Genomic DNA, 14701 nt, shown 5'->3' with positions numbered 1-14701 from the left:
CACAGGCTCTTCCCTGACTGGAAGGCATTTCAGTTTACTCTTTCCCTGGATGGCTTCTGTTCATCTTTTAGGCCTGTTTAAATGTTACACCCTTAGACATCTCTAAACTCATTTATGCCCCCTTTGTAATTCTCTCCCAGTAATTTTCTTCATTTCTTTTCATGTAACTGTAATTGTGTATTTGCGCTTTAGTTGTTCAGTGGTGGCCACTACCATTACAATGTGACCTCTACCAGATGTGAGGACATTATGGATTTTTTCATGACTGAAGCTCGGGAACAGGAAAATGAGTTAAAATCCAATAAAGTTAGAGAAGGCAGAAGAGGCAAATTGAGAGAATTAAAAACACCTTTCAAAGAATTGCAGCCTCACAACCTTTTGGGGGAGGGCAAAGTGCTTTATTACATCTAAATGGTCCCAGATTGAGTCTTCTCTTCACGAGCGATCAAGAAGCTCTAGGATGTGCAGAAGTTGGAGCCCTCGTACTTTGCTGGTGGGAATGCAAAATGGTGTAGCCACTTTGGAAAAGTCTGGTAGTTCCTCAAAAAGCTAAACAGCATGACTCAGTAATTCCACTCCTAGGTATCTAAGAGAAATGAAAACATTTGCACACACAAGTTGTACATGAAAGAGTATAGCTGCATTCATAATAGCAAAAACAAAAACAAAGAAATTCCCAAATGTCTACCAAATAATAAATAAAATGTGGTATATCCATACAAAGGAATATTGTTCAACTATAAAAAGGAATGAAGTATACACTCTACTAAGGATGAGCCCTGAAGACATGCTAAGTGAAAGATGCCAGACTAAAGGCCTAAGTGATAATTCATTTATATGAACTGTGCATAATAGGGACATCTAGACAGAAAGCAGATTAGTGGTTGCCTAGTGCTGGGGAAGTAGGTGTGAGGGTGACCATTAATAGACATAGGGTTTTTTGGGGGGATAAAATGTTCTAAATTTAAATTGTAGTGATGGTTGCACAATTCTGAATATACAGGTTGAGCATTCCTAATCTGAAAATTTGAAATCCAAAAAGCTCCTAAATCTGAAACTTTTTGAGCACTGACATGACACTCAAGGGAAATGCTCACTACAGCATTTGAGATTTTTGGATTAGGAATGTTCAACTGGTAATGCAAGTATCTCTAAATCTGAAATTCAAAACACTTCTGTCCCAAGCATTTCGGATCAGGGATACTCAACCTGTCTTAAAAAGTCATTGACTTGTACACTCCAAATGGGTCAATTTTTATGTGAATTATATCTCAATAAAAATGTTTAAAAAGATGGCCGGGTGCGGTGGCTCACGCCTGTAATCCCAGCACTATGGGAGGCTGAGGCGGGCAGATCACCCGAGGTCAGGAGTTCGAGATCAGCCTGGCCAACATGGTGAAACCCCATCTCTACTAAAAATACAAAAATTAGCCGGGCATGGTGGCAGGCATCTGTAATCCCAGCTATTCGGGAGGCTGAGGCAGGGGAATCGCTTGAACCCGGGAGGCGGAGGTTGCAGTGAGCTAAGATTGCGCCATCGCACTCCAGCCTGGGGAACAAGAGCGAGACTTCGTCTCAAAAAAAAAAAAAAAAGTAAAAAAAGTGACAAAAAACTCTTGTTACCTATGGTAAAGTCCTTGGGGCCACTGAATTAGTGAATGCTGAACCACTGCTTCCAGGAAAAATACAGAGGTTCCTGGGAGCCTCTCATCACTGATTTCCGTCAGTCAATCAACATGTAACATTGTTTTTACGTTGTTTCTGTTTAAAGACATATTATATTAATATATTAAAATTGAATGGCCAATAGCACGGTAACTCATGCCTGAATAAAGTTATCTGAAACACCTATTTTTTTTGGGAGGTCTTCTTGTACTCAGAATACCAGATAGCACTTTATTGCTAAGCTTGGGGGTCATTTTAAACAGTAAAACCACCAACAAAAAGCACAAAAATGTGAAATATGTGGCACTAAATACTGTTAAAAGGACACTCACTTGTAGTATGAGAGTTGAAACAATGGTGTCACCTTGTTCGACCTCAGCTGGGAACATGTAGGTTGGGCACTCAAATATTTGGATGCTCTGTGCATACTGTGAATGACTATGGAAGTGCTGTATTACGGGGTTACAAAGACATTTTAGGAAACAGGTGAATTCAAAAAGGGAGTCTGTGAAAAATGAGGATAAAGTATATGATAAAAAACATTTCTATCAATTTTTTTTTTTTTTAAGTTCTGAATTTCAAGGTCTAAACTTCAACCTCTTCATACGGCTGGACAGATAAAATACAGTATTTGAGATACATGTTCAGGACTAGTTAAAAGGAAAAGTCTGTTTTAGAGACTTTAATCCTTAGTTTTATTCTTTCAGTATTTCTTCATAACCATGCTTCAGGCTGATTCCTGAGTTAAGGGACAGTTCAAAGGTTAAAGTGTTGTTTGTATTTCATCAGCAAAAGTCTATTTTGAATTTTTGATGACAAATGCAGGACCTATCCTCCCCAGAAAGAGTCCTCTGCCACAACAGGATTTAATTAAAAGGCACTTTAATTTTCAAATAAAAGAAATACTTACACCTGATATGTAAGTATACTTGTATCTGGACTATATATATGTATCTGTAATAAGTTGCTCATATCTGGAATCTGTACTCTTACTTCCCATATATTTGTATGTTTTCATATACTAGCTACTGCCAATCTTAACGTCTAAAGTTTTGCAGTATTATTTGGTTTCAAAATTTTTATTAATTTTAATTTTAGAATGGCTTTCAAGCCTCAACTCCTCTTAAAACAGAAAACATCAGTTCTGGCTCATAGCTCCTTGTAAGAGGTTTTTGCCAAACTCAGAAATTTAGAGATAAATTAACTGCATTAGGTTATAAGTAACATAATTTTGGCAGGGGGAGCAGTCATAAATATCAAATGACTATTACACATTGTGTTTGTGAATATGAATAAGCTTAATCAAATGTCTGATTTTGGCTATAAAATGGTACTTTTTGGATCAGTATTTATACCCCTTTATTGGTAATCAGCAGTTTTGTTTCTTTAAAAAGATGTTCTTTGATTATAATTGGTGAAAAACAATCGGAATTGGCTGGTTAACTTGAACTTCCCAATTAAAACAGTGGGGCTTTGGTAGACACTCTTATTCATCAGCTTGAGAACTTGGAAGCACTGAGATACCGTGGGGTTCTTCAGCCTCTTTGATCTCTCATAATAACTTGAATACAATAGACTTTTCAGGCCTCTCTTCACTTAAAAAAAAAAAAAACAAACTCAATGCCAGATACTCATTCAACTAGCTCTTCCTGCCTAGAAACCAGTCCAATTAGTTCTCTGTGCTAATCGCAGAAGTTCTGAAGTTTCATTCTTCAGTCCCACTATTCTTTTGTATGTGGTGGCAACTCCTCTCTTGCTGTTTTTTCCACTGTCTGTAACTAGCTTATTCTTCCTCTTGTTCTGAACTAGTAATAACCAGTGGGGATTAGTGGCACATTTAACCAGGGCCTTGTACTATCAAAATGATGGCCCTCTCCATTGCTATGGGTGATCAAAAGTAGACCACAGTCTGCCAGCATTTCTTATTTTATTTCGATTAGCCAAATTACTCAGGGCTTATATTCATTATCTTGCTGGCTTTAAAAATATATTTCTAAATTTTAAATATTACATAACACAAACTGCTAGTAAAGATTAGTAAGTCATCTCTATTCAAAATAAATGCTTTATAGGCCAGGCGTGGTGGCTCACGCCTGTAATCCCAGCACTTCGGGAAGTCGAGGCGGGCGGATCACCTGAGGTCGGGAGTTCAACCTCCGGGACCAGCCTGACCAACCTGGAGAAACCCCGTCTATACTAAAAATACAAAATTAGCTGGGCGTGGTGGCACATGCCTGTAATCCCAGCTACTCCAGAAGCTAAGGCAGGAGATTCGCTTGAACCCGGGAGGCAGAGGTTGCCGTGAGCTGAGATCACGCCATTGCACTCCAGCCTGGGCAACAAGAACAAAACTCCGTCTCAATAAATAAATAAATACATACATACATACATACATACATACTTTATAAACATTCTCTGATAGAGCTGCCTTTATAGATTTCCAACTATCCTTCATTAAAATAATTTAATTCAAAATAAACAGGGAAGTTTCTAGATTATTAAGAATTTATCCTGAGGTAAAGCCGACATAATAGAATATTAGACCAATCTGATACATCTTATGAAGAAGTCACTTTGAACCACACAGAAGGTTAAGCAAAGAAAAATCATTTTTAATATAACAATTCTATATCAAGAGATATTCCTTAAATAATATACCAATGAAAATGTGTTCATAAATGAAAAAACTTTGAAAAATAAAATCAGACAAATATAAAGCACTATTACCAACAATAAGATGTTACAAGTTTTAAATATCACAGCCATTTTTATATTTTGGCTAAAAAAAGGGCTTATATGAAAAAAATGCATCGAAAAACATCATTTTTACACATGAAAGAACAAACCAGAAGAATTCCAAATTCAGATAGATTTTTGAAACTTTTTATTTATATTTTGGTCTTACAAATGATCACTTTTAAATGACTTTTCTGTAAGAATGTAAAACTCAAAAATTTGCCAAGTAAGTATCTGATCCACACAAATCCTTAGAAAGGTTTTCTGTGTAGTCTTCATTAGCGCAAATCTTTGTGAATGTTTCACTCTTACTGTAGGATCTTGAATATGTTTTACAATAATGAAGCTACAAAGTTTTTATGCAGTACATTCATTATAAACTATAAATAACATTTGTATTAAAAAGAAAGCTGGGTAATACAAAAATAGGAGAGACTCTGAGGAGCAGGCAATCTGTTGAGGCTCAGTATATCTTATTTGCTTTGTAGTCTGCTGTCATTCCTTTCAAAGAGCACACAGCGCATGAGGCATAGTAATCATCTGTCTTGTTAACCTCTCTAATTTAAAAATCTGTTCGTAAAACTGGACCAATTATCACAAACTATCATTTGCATAATTAACCGCAAGTCTGTTACAAAGCATTTTGTTAGTGGTATCAACAAATGCAGGAGGATGGAAATTTATAAAAAATGGGTTTTGTTAAGCTTGCCAACTCCTTAGATATCATGGACTATACTGCCATTTCACGATTTAATTAGATATTTAATGCCTCAAGTAAAAGACTATCAATGGAAGCAAGCAAAACTAAATTATTTTCTAGGTGCTGTAATATTTCATTTGATAAGGTAACAAAAGGATAGGACAAAATTTAAGCAAGATTTATATGCGTTCCAACTTTTCACTCAAGAATTCTTCTACACTGTCTGTGTTCCATTTGAGAATGCTTAGTTCTTCAGCAATGTTCCCATTGTCGTCCAAAAGCTTTAATACAGGGTCTGAACCACGGACATACTACAAAAAAGAGGGACATCATCATTACTTTCTGTTCAGAAACAGCCTTCTCAGCCTCATCTAAGACAAAGCAATTCAATCCAGTTTAAATTTAGTAATTAAAAAAAGGCTTTTAGACATGACAATAAACAAGTCTTAAAGGAAATCTTTAAGGAGAAGAGTTTTACAGGATTTTGGAAAAAAAGGAGAATTTAAAAAATCATTCATTCATTCATTTATGAGAAAGGGTCTTGCTCTGTCACCCAGGCTGCAGTGTAGTGGCACAATCTCAGCTCACTGCAACCTCCATCTCCCGATTTCAAGTGATCCTCCCACCTCAGCCTCCCTGGGACTAGAGGCAAGTGAAATTACTTTACTTTTAAAGAGGAAAATATCTATTAGTAGCAAGACAGTTTATTTGGGATTTGAGCTTATTACTGAAATTAACAAATATGTAATGCCCACATGCTACTCTCAAATGAACTTAAAATTGAATGGAGGCAGACAAGTTCAAAATAGTTGAGAAAATGATGGTATAAGAGCAATGTTTTAAAATAGGCTGCACATATAAATTTGCAGGCACAGAATCAATCACATACTGGATCATACATTTTTCTTGGCTTAACAAACCTAATGATTTTAGCTGTAATCAGTTTAGAATGAGGCTGGGTTCCTGAAACTTCAAATCCATTAGTTGGGTCCAATATTTCTCCAGAGAGCTCTGAGAAATTCTAATTCTGGATAAATGTGACAACAGCCATTCATTAAGAGATCAAATATTCAATTTTAAATTAAGTAGCATTGGATAACTAAAAATGTAGTTATGTAGTTCGGCAGTGATGACAGAGTTCTTAGAACTTCTTTCCAGAATTATGCTTCAGTTTATCTAGGGTATTCTGGGGTTGTGAACTGCAAAGATAGAGAGTAGCTCGGATGTGATTATTAACACTTGTTATATTCCCAACCCATGTGTGGAGTTTAGAAGAATAGGCCATCCAGGCTAATGAATCAATCAATAATAACATTACTACTTAAACATTTTTGGTCAGGTTCCTTTTTTTTTTTTTTTTTGAGACGGAGTTTCGCTTGTTGTCCAGGCTAGAGTGCAATGGTGTGATCTCGGCTCACTGCCACCTCTGCCTCCTGGGTTTAAGCAATTCTCCTGCCTCAGCCTCCCAAGTAGCTGGGATTACAGGCCCCTGCTACCACACCCAGCATTTTGTATTTTTAGTAGAGATGGGGTTTCACCATGTTGGCCAGGTTGGTCTTGAACTCCTGACCTCACGTTATCTACCCAGCTAGGCCTCCCAAAGTGCTGGGATTACATAGGTGTGAGCCACCGCACCTGGCCGGTCAGGTTACTTCTTAAGGATTTTTTTCTTTTTTTTTTGCTTGGATTTGAGATCCCAATATTTAAAAATGTTTATTTATTAGAAAACTTATAATCCCAAAAGGAAATAAGAAATTAGATATAATATAGTTGTAAAAATCCTCAACAAAATACTAGCAGTCAAATCCAGCAATGTGTATAATGAATTATATGCCACAATCAGTTGCAAACACCTATCTGATAAGAATTTGTATTCACAATATACAAAGAACTCTTAAAGCACAGCTTACCAAACAAACAAACAAACAAACAAAAAACCTCAATTAAAAGGTAGGCAAAAAAACAAAAACAGACTAACAGGACCACTCAAACTTAAAAAACTTCAGTGCATCAAATGAAACAAATGAACAGAATGAAAAGACAACCCAGAGAAGGGGAGAAAATATTTGCAAATCATATATAACTGATACAGGTTTAATATCCAGAATAGATGGAACCTCCACAACTTAACGACAACAACAAAAAACCCAATTATAAAATGGGAAAGGACTTGAATAAACAATGTTCCAAAGAAGATAAACAAATGGTCAACAAAATGTTCAACACCATTTATTTTAAGAGAAATGCAAATCAAAGCCACAATGAGATAGTACCTCATACCTATTAGGATGGCTACTATCAAAAAACAGAAAATAACAAGTGTTGACGAGGATACGGAGATATTGGAACACTCGTGCCCTGTTGGTGGGATTGTAAAATGGCGAAGTCATTATGGAAAACAGTATAGAGGTTCCTCAAAAAATTAAAAATAGAATTACCATATGATCCAGCAATTCCGCTTCTTGGAATATAGACTCAAAAGAACTAAGAAAAGGGCCTTGAAGAGGTATTTGCACACCCAAATGTCATAAAAGCATTATTTACAATAGCCAAGGGATGGAAGCAACTCAAATGTCCACTGATGGATGCATGGATAAAGAAAATATGAGCTGGGCACAGTGGCTCATGCCTGTAAATCCCCATTCTTTGGGAGGCTGAGGCAGGAGGATCGCCTGAGCCCAGGAATACAAGACCAGCTTAGGCAACATAGCAAGACCCCATCTCTATAAAAAAATAAAAAAAATTAGCTGGTCATGTTGGTGTGTACCTGTGGTCCCAGAATCTTGGGAGGCTGAGGTGGTAGGATCGCTTGAGCCTCAGAGGGTGAGGATGCAGTGAGCTGTGATCACATCACTGCCCTCCAGCCTGGGTGACACAGTAAGACCTTGTCCAAAAAAAAAAAAAAAAAAGTGTGTGTGTGTGTGTAGTGGAATACTATGCATTCTTAAAAAGGAAGGAAATCCTGTCACACAGTACAACATGGATGAACCTTGATCCAAGTAAATCAGTCACAAAAGGACAAATACTATATGATTCCACTCATAGTATCTGAAGTAGTCAAAACTACAAAAACAGAAAACAAGTAGTTGTCAAGGGCTGGCAGGAGGGCGGGGGTGGTGGTGGGCACAGAAAGATAAAATCAAGTGTTTAATGGGTGTAGAGTTTTAGTTTCACAAGATGAAAAAGTTATAGAGACCTGTTACAGAACAATGTGAAAATACTTAATACTGGACTATAGTACACTTAAAAATGGTTAAGATTGTACATTTAATATTTTTTACCACAATTTTAAAAAAGAGGGCAAAAGATCTGAACAGATATCTCACCAAAGACACACAGATGGCAAATAAACACATGAAAAGATATTCAAATCATGTATCATTAGGGAATTGCAAATTAAAACAACAATGAAATATCATCACATACTTGTTAGAACAACTAAAATCCAAAACAGTGACAATACCTAAAGCTGGTGAGGATGTGGAGCAATAGGACCTCTTAATCACTGCTAGGGCAAATGCAACATGATGTCATCACTTTGGAAGACAGTTTTGCAGTTTCTTACAAAGTTAAACAATCTTAACTGTATGATCCAGCAATTGCACTCAGTTATTTACCTCAATGAGTTGAAAACTTATGTGTACACAGAAATTACACAAAATATTTATATTAGCTTTACTCAAAATTGCCCCAAATTGGAAGCAATCAAGATGTCCTTCCACAGGTGAATGACAAAACTGGTAATAACGAGTAATATTCAGTAATAAGAAGCCAATCTGAAAAGGCTACATATTGTATGGTTCCAAATATATAACATTCTGGAAAAGGCAAAATTATAGAGATAATAAAAAAATCAGTGGTGGCCAGGCACAGTGGCTCACACCTATAATATTACGCAGCACTTTGGGAGGCTGAGGCAGGTGGATCACTTGAGGTCAGGAGTTTTGAGACCAGCCTGGCTAATGTGGCGAAACCCCATCTCTACTAAAAATACAAAAAAACTAGCTGGGCATGGTGGCGCACTCCTGTAATAAAGCTGCTCAGAAAGCTGAGACATGAGAATTGCTTGAACCCAGGAGGTGGAGGTTGCAGTGAACGAAGATGGTGCCACTGCACTCCAGCCTGGGCAACAAAGCAAGACTCCGTCTCAACCAAAAAAATCAGTGGTTGCCAGGGGGTGGGGAAGAGGGAGAGAAGTGACCTGAACGTGTGAGGACTGGAGATTTCTTAGGGCAGTGAAACTCTTCTGTATGATACTGTAATGGCAGATATGTAATATTATGCATTTGGCAAAACTCATATAATTATACAACACAAAGAATGAATGCTAATGTGAGCTATTAAATTTAATTAATATATCAATATTGATTCATCAGTTGTAACAAATGTACCACACCAATGCAAGATGTTAAAACAGGGTGGGGGTGGGGGCCAGGGAGTATACGGGAATACTCTTTCCTTTGCGTTCAAATTTTCATAAACCTAAAAGTGCTCTAAAAAATAAAGTCTATTAATTAAAAAAAATATTTTTCAGTGAAATTAAAAATTTAAATTGATAAATAATATTTGTACATGTTTATGGGGAAAATCATTTATTCAAATATTTACTTTAATTATAAAATAAAGAAATTAAGGCTAGAAAAAAGAGATTTCCACTACAATCACCTTACCTTGATTTGTAGTCCTCTGAACAGTTTGGGTTTATCACTCCTAACGAAAGCTTATAAAAAAAAAAAAAGATTCAGTAGTTCACTTCCAAATCCAAGCTAGCTAAAAAGATTAATATAAAAGTGAAAATAAACTTAACAAATCAAACATTACATCCTATATGAAAAAAATTAAGAAAATTTAAACATCTATGGATAAATGGAGAGACATACCATATTCTCCAATATTTTAAGACATTAATTGTTTCAAATTAATAGAAATCCCAAATTCCAATAGGATTTTAAGGTTTGACAAAAGTGACAGACAGTACAGCTCAATTTTAAGAGTAATGTGTAAGAATAGTCAGGGCAATTTTTAAAAAGATATGGAGAGAGAATTTGTTCCATTGTTTATTAATATACTATGTGATACTGATACCAGAACAGATAAAAGAATAGAATAGGAAATTAAAAGAGATAAAAATGTCTGTAAGAATTTTTTAACGTGCTAAAGCTATCAAATCAGAGACAGGGAGAGGGGAAGGGGAGAGGGAAAAAGAGATATGTGTTTGTCTGGCGGTGTGTATGAGTTACTCAATAAATACTTCTGAGAAAACTGCCGAACTGTTTAGAAAAAAATAATCACAGAACTAATGAGTCATGGTAACTGCTAAAAAGGAGAGGTTAAAAATACTACCAAAGGCTACAGCACAGAGAACTTACATAAATATGGAACACAAAATTCTACTCCTAAGCATGACCCAAAAGGAAATGTTTTATAGATATGCCTATGTAAAAAAAACATCAGGACAGCAAAACACCACCATAAGCAAATTAAAAATAAAAATGACAAACTGAAGAAAATTATCTCTAACATCTAATATATAAAAGGGCTCTTACAAATAATTAAGGAAAAACACTATGTATAGCAATATGTACAAATATAGAAATGGTCAATGAACATTTGAAATAAATGTTCGACTTCCCATATAACTGAAGAAATGCCATAATAATGAGGTACTCATATTCGGAATTACAAAGATTACAAAGAATACTAAAGGTTAGAGAGGGAACAGGGAGAGGGATTTTGCTGGGAATGAGCTATGGGAGGAATATAAATGGGCACATCCTTCCTGAAGGCTATTCAGCAAAATCAACCAAGAGTCTTAAAATGTACATACTTTGTAAACCTGCAAGTACATTTCTAGGACTTTATTTATTCTGAGGAAATAACTTATAAAAAGTCTTGCTAACCAAGTCTGAAAATTTGGAAATAATCTAAATGTGTAAAACGATATTAAACAAATTAATATTTACCACATAATCATTAAAAAATTATGATCTATATTTAGTGATAAAGAAAACTTTTATGTGTAAAAAGCAAGGATTTTTCCTTTCTTTTTCAATTTGTTTCCTACTGTTGTTTTAAAAAGGCGAATACTTTCATGTGCAAATGAAAAAGCCCTAAACAAATCTTAAAATATATGCAGTGGTTCAAAAAATGTTTACTGTTATTATTTTAATAGAGGCCTATACATGGGGCATTTATTTGGGACAGTTTTAAATGAATATTTTCCTCTGTTTTGGTTGTTATCAATCTATATTTTACCAATTTTCAATAATGATCATGCCGAATTAATTCATATTGAAAGGTGTGTCTCCCTCCCTCCCTCCTTGCTTCCCTCCCTCCCTCCCTCTCTCTCTCTCTCTCTCTCTCTTTTTCTTTTTTGAGACGGGGTCTCACTCGGCTGAGCGCGGGATCAGCCTCGGTCTTGACCAGGCTGGAGTGCAGTGGCACGATCTCGGCTCACTGCAACCTCTGCTTCCCAGGTTCAAGCGATTCTCCTGCCTCAGCCTCCCAAGCAGCTGGGACTACAGACGCGTGCCACCACGCCTGGCTAATTTTTTTATTTTTAGTAGAGACGGGGTTTCACCATGTTAGCCAGGATGGTCTTGATCTCCTGTCCTTGTGATCCACCTGCCTTGGCCTCCCAAAGTGCTGGGATTATAGGCGTGAGCCACTGTGCCCAGCCTGTAATACATTTTTCTAAAATAAAAACAATTGTTTCATTTAGATACTTGATCGTTAATACCAGTTATTGATCATCTGCATAATTCTCATCTTAGATTTTATAGTGACACACATGCTCTTGAGAACTTATTTTTACTTTAGAATTAGATAGCAATAGCACTATAGATTTGCTTCATTATGAACATCTTCACACATTTGACTCAAATATCTCACCTAATCCTCCCCTACAAAATTTATTTCAAAATGAAACCAATTATGCTATTCTGGCTTATTAAAATATCATTTCTATTAACTTTATCCTTTAGGATTTTTCCAGATATTCTGCAAACTCCTGAATCCCCAAACAAAAATGATCTTATGATTTTTATTGCCTTTTATGCTGTTCCTCTGGCAAATGCTATTTGCATGTCTGTGCAAAATACTACATAACACGCAGTAACTGTCTATATGCCTTCTCTACTACATACGAAACCTTCTGGTAAAAGGACTATTTTTATACATATATTTTTGGATCCATAACAGAGCTTAGCATACTTAATAAATAGTTCACTTATTAAAAATATATATTTTTTTGAGACGGAGTCTTGCTCTGTCGCCCAGGCTGGAGTGCAGTGGCATGATCTCGGCTCACTGCAAGCTCCGCCTTCCTGGGTTCACGCCATTCTCCTGCCTCAGCCTCCCCAGCAGCTGGGACTACAGGCACCCACCACTACGCCTGGCTGATTTTTTTGTATTTTTAGTAGAGACGGGGTTTCACCGTGTTAGCCAGGATGGTCTCGATCTCCTGACCTCGTGATCTGCCCACCTAGGCCTCCCAAAGTGCTGGGATTACAGATGTGAGCCACCGCGCCCAGCCACCTAAAAAGATTTTTTTTTTTTAACAGACTGCAATAAGTGAACAAATTTAAAAGGAATACTAAGATGAGTCACTAATTACTATTTTTCATCAGTTCTTTCCTTTTCTCTCTGCTAAACGTAGATCCATAGCTTCCTAATTTTGAATGAGAATATCTGTTAAATACCTTGTAGCAGCAAATCACATTTTACAGGCAGTAAATAAATCTTTTAACAAATATTTGAGTACTCATTATATACACATGGCATTCGATAAGCTACATGAGAATATGAGGAAACTGAGTTCTTTAATGTTACTACATCTACAGTCTGCTTAAACAGATCTGCAACAAATAAAAAGATAAGGTGATAATAAAAACAATGTCGTTAATTTAACAATTGACAATAAGTACTCCAAGTTCAGAGCAAGGAGATCTTAGTATGTTAGAGTCATAAAGAAACAAGAAACAAAATAAGAACTGAGAATTTATGTTCAACATAAAACAGTCCTTCTTTTGACATAATCTAAAGGATTCAAAAGAATTTTCTCTTACTACTTCAAAGTACTCCTAAAATTTGATATTTCTTAAAAGTCAAAATAGCCCCAAAGTCAACTTCAAATATTTTACTGAAGAAAGTAAACTGAAAAAGTATGATAAAAATGTATGCTAAGAAAGGCAACTGTGATGGTGGATCTTCAGCCAGTCAGGAAAAACTGCAGTTCCTCAAGTTCAATGATTTTGGCCTCTATTTTATTACTAAACCTACCACGGTATTTAATTTCTCAATGTAAACATACATCATGGCTCAGTTATGAATGAGAAAAAAAACTCAAGATGTTTTACAAATTGTAAGCAAAATAACGACAGCGAATTTTAAAATTATATAAAAAGATTGGTATTTGAATACATAATATTATTTGTTGTGTTCTTCTGACTTGATCACATTGTAATCACGTCATGTGCTCTATAGCTGCATGAGTCATTAAATATGCAAATAGCAAATAAAGTCCAAGAAAAGAAATAATGGAGCTTATGGCAACCTTAAAGAGACTTTTGTTTTCTTTTAAAAGATTCTGGAGGAGGGCAGCTGGAATATTTTATTAATAACTTTCAGTATACAAGAAAAAATAGTCATCACCACCATTTACTATCTGGGTTCAGTGAACTCTTGTTTATTTTTGTATTTTTAAATGATTTTATGAATAATTTTACAAAAGAAAGGGATAGTGAAAAACAAATCTATTCGAAAGTTTAGTATTAACCACACAAACTCAAACATTTATTCCCTATTTTCCTGATTTTGAAGGTAAATATAACCAAAATGAGCAACGTGCTTTGAATGCAACTAACTGCTCATCGACTATCATGCATGAAATGGGAACACAGCCATGCTGTAAATATTGATTCCAGATTCCAAATACATTTCTAATAGGCTGTAACTTACTTTTACTCTGGCTCTTTTTTTTGTTTTGTTTTGTTTTTTTTTGAGGCATAGTTTCGCTCTTGTTGCCCAGGCTGCAATGCAATTGCACGATCTTGACTCACCGCAACCTCCGCCTCTCAGGTTCAGGCGATTCTGCCTCAGCCTCCCGAGTAGCTGGGATTACAGGCATGTGCCACAATGCCCAGCTAATTTTTTTTTTTTTTGTATTTTTAGTAAAGATGAGGTTTCTCCATGTTGGTCAGGCTGGTCTCGAATTCCCAACCTCAGGTGATCCACCCACCTCGGCCTTCCAAAGTGCTGGGATTATAGCCGTGAGCCACAGAGGCGGGCAGATCACCTGAGGTCGAGTTACAGACCAGCCTGGCCAACATGGTGAAACCCCATCTCAATACAAAAATTAGCCAGGCCTGGGCCTGGCACGGTGGCTCACGCCTGTAATCCCAGCACGTTGGGAGGCCGAGGCAGGTGGATCATGAGGTCAGGAAATCGAGACCATCCTGGCTAACACGGCGAAACCCCGTCTCTACTAAAAATACAAAAAATTAGCTGGCGTGGTGGCGGGCGCCTGTAGTCCTGGCTACTCCGGAGGCTGAGGGAGGAGAATGGTGTGAACCTGGGAGGCGGAGCTTGCAGTGAGCCGAA

At 36.5% G+C, this 14701-nt stretch overlaps 1 protein-coding gene across 4 annotated transcripts in view; it reads right to left on the bottom strand.

Moving 5' to 3' along the window:
• Positions 1–4532: 4532 nt before the first annotated feature.
• SELENOF (selenoprotein F) overlaps positions 4533–14701 on the bottom strand; it is a 46646-nt gene continuing 36477 nt past the window's right edge. For 2 of the 4 annotated variants that reach the window (XM_058439617.1, XM_032155455.2), the window contains one exon: positions 4533–5412. In XM_058439617.1, coding sequence (XP_058295600.1) covers positions 5281–5412 — 132 coding nt within the window. In that variant the 3' untranslated portion in view covers positions 4533–5280. Of the gene's footprint in view, positions 5413–9771; positions 9822–14701 lie in introns of all 4 variants that reach the window. The other 2 variants (XM_032155453.2, XM_032155454.2) reach the window with 2 other exon arrangements.

This window comes from Hylobates moloch, unplaced genomic scaffold (genome assembly GCF_009828535.3).
Source record: "Hylobates moloch isolate HMO894 unplaced genomic scaffold, HMol_V3 SCAFFOLD_5, whole genome shotgun sequence".
In the NCBI taxonomy this organism is placed as follows: domain Eukaryota; kingdom Metazoa; phylum Chordata; class Mammalia; order Primates; family Hylobatidae; genus Hylobates; species Hylobates moloch.
Note: the sequence above shows the minus strand (reverse complement) of the source record. Positions and strands in the feature narration are given on the sequence as shown.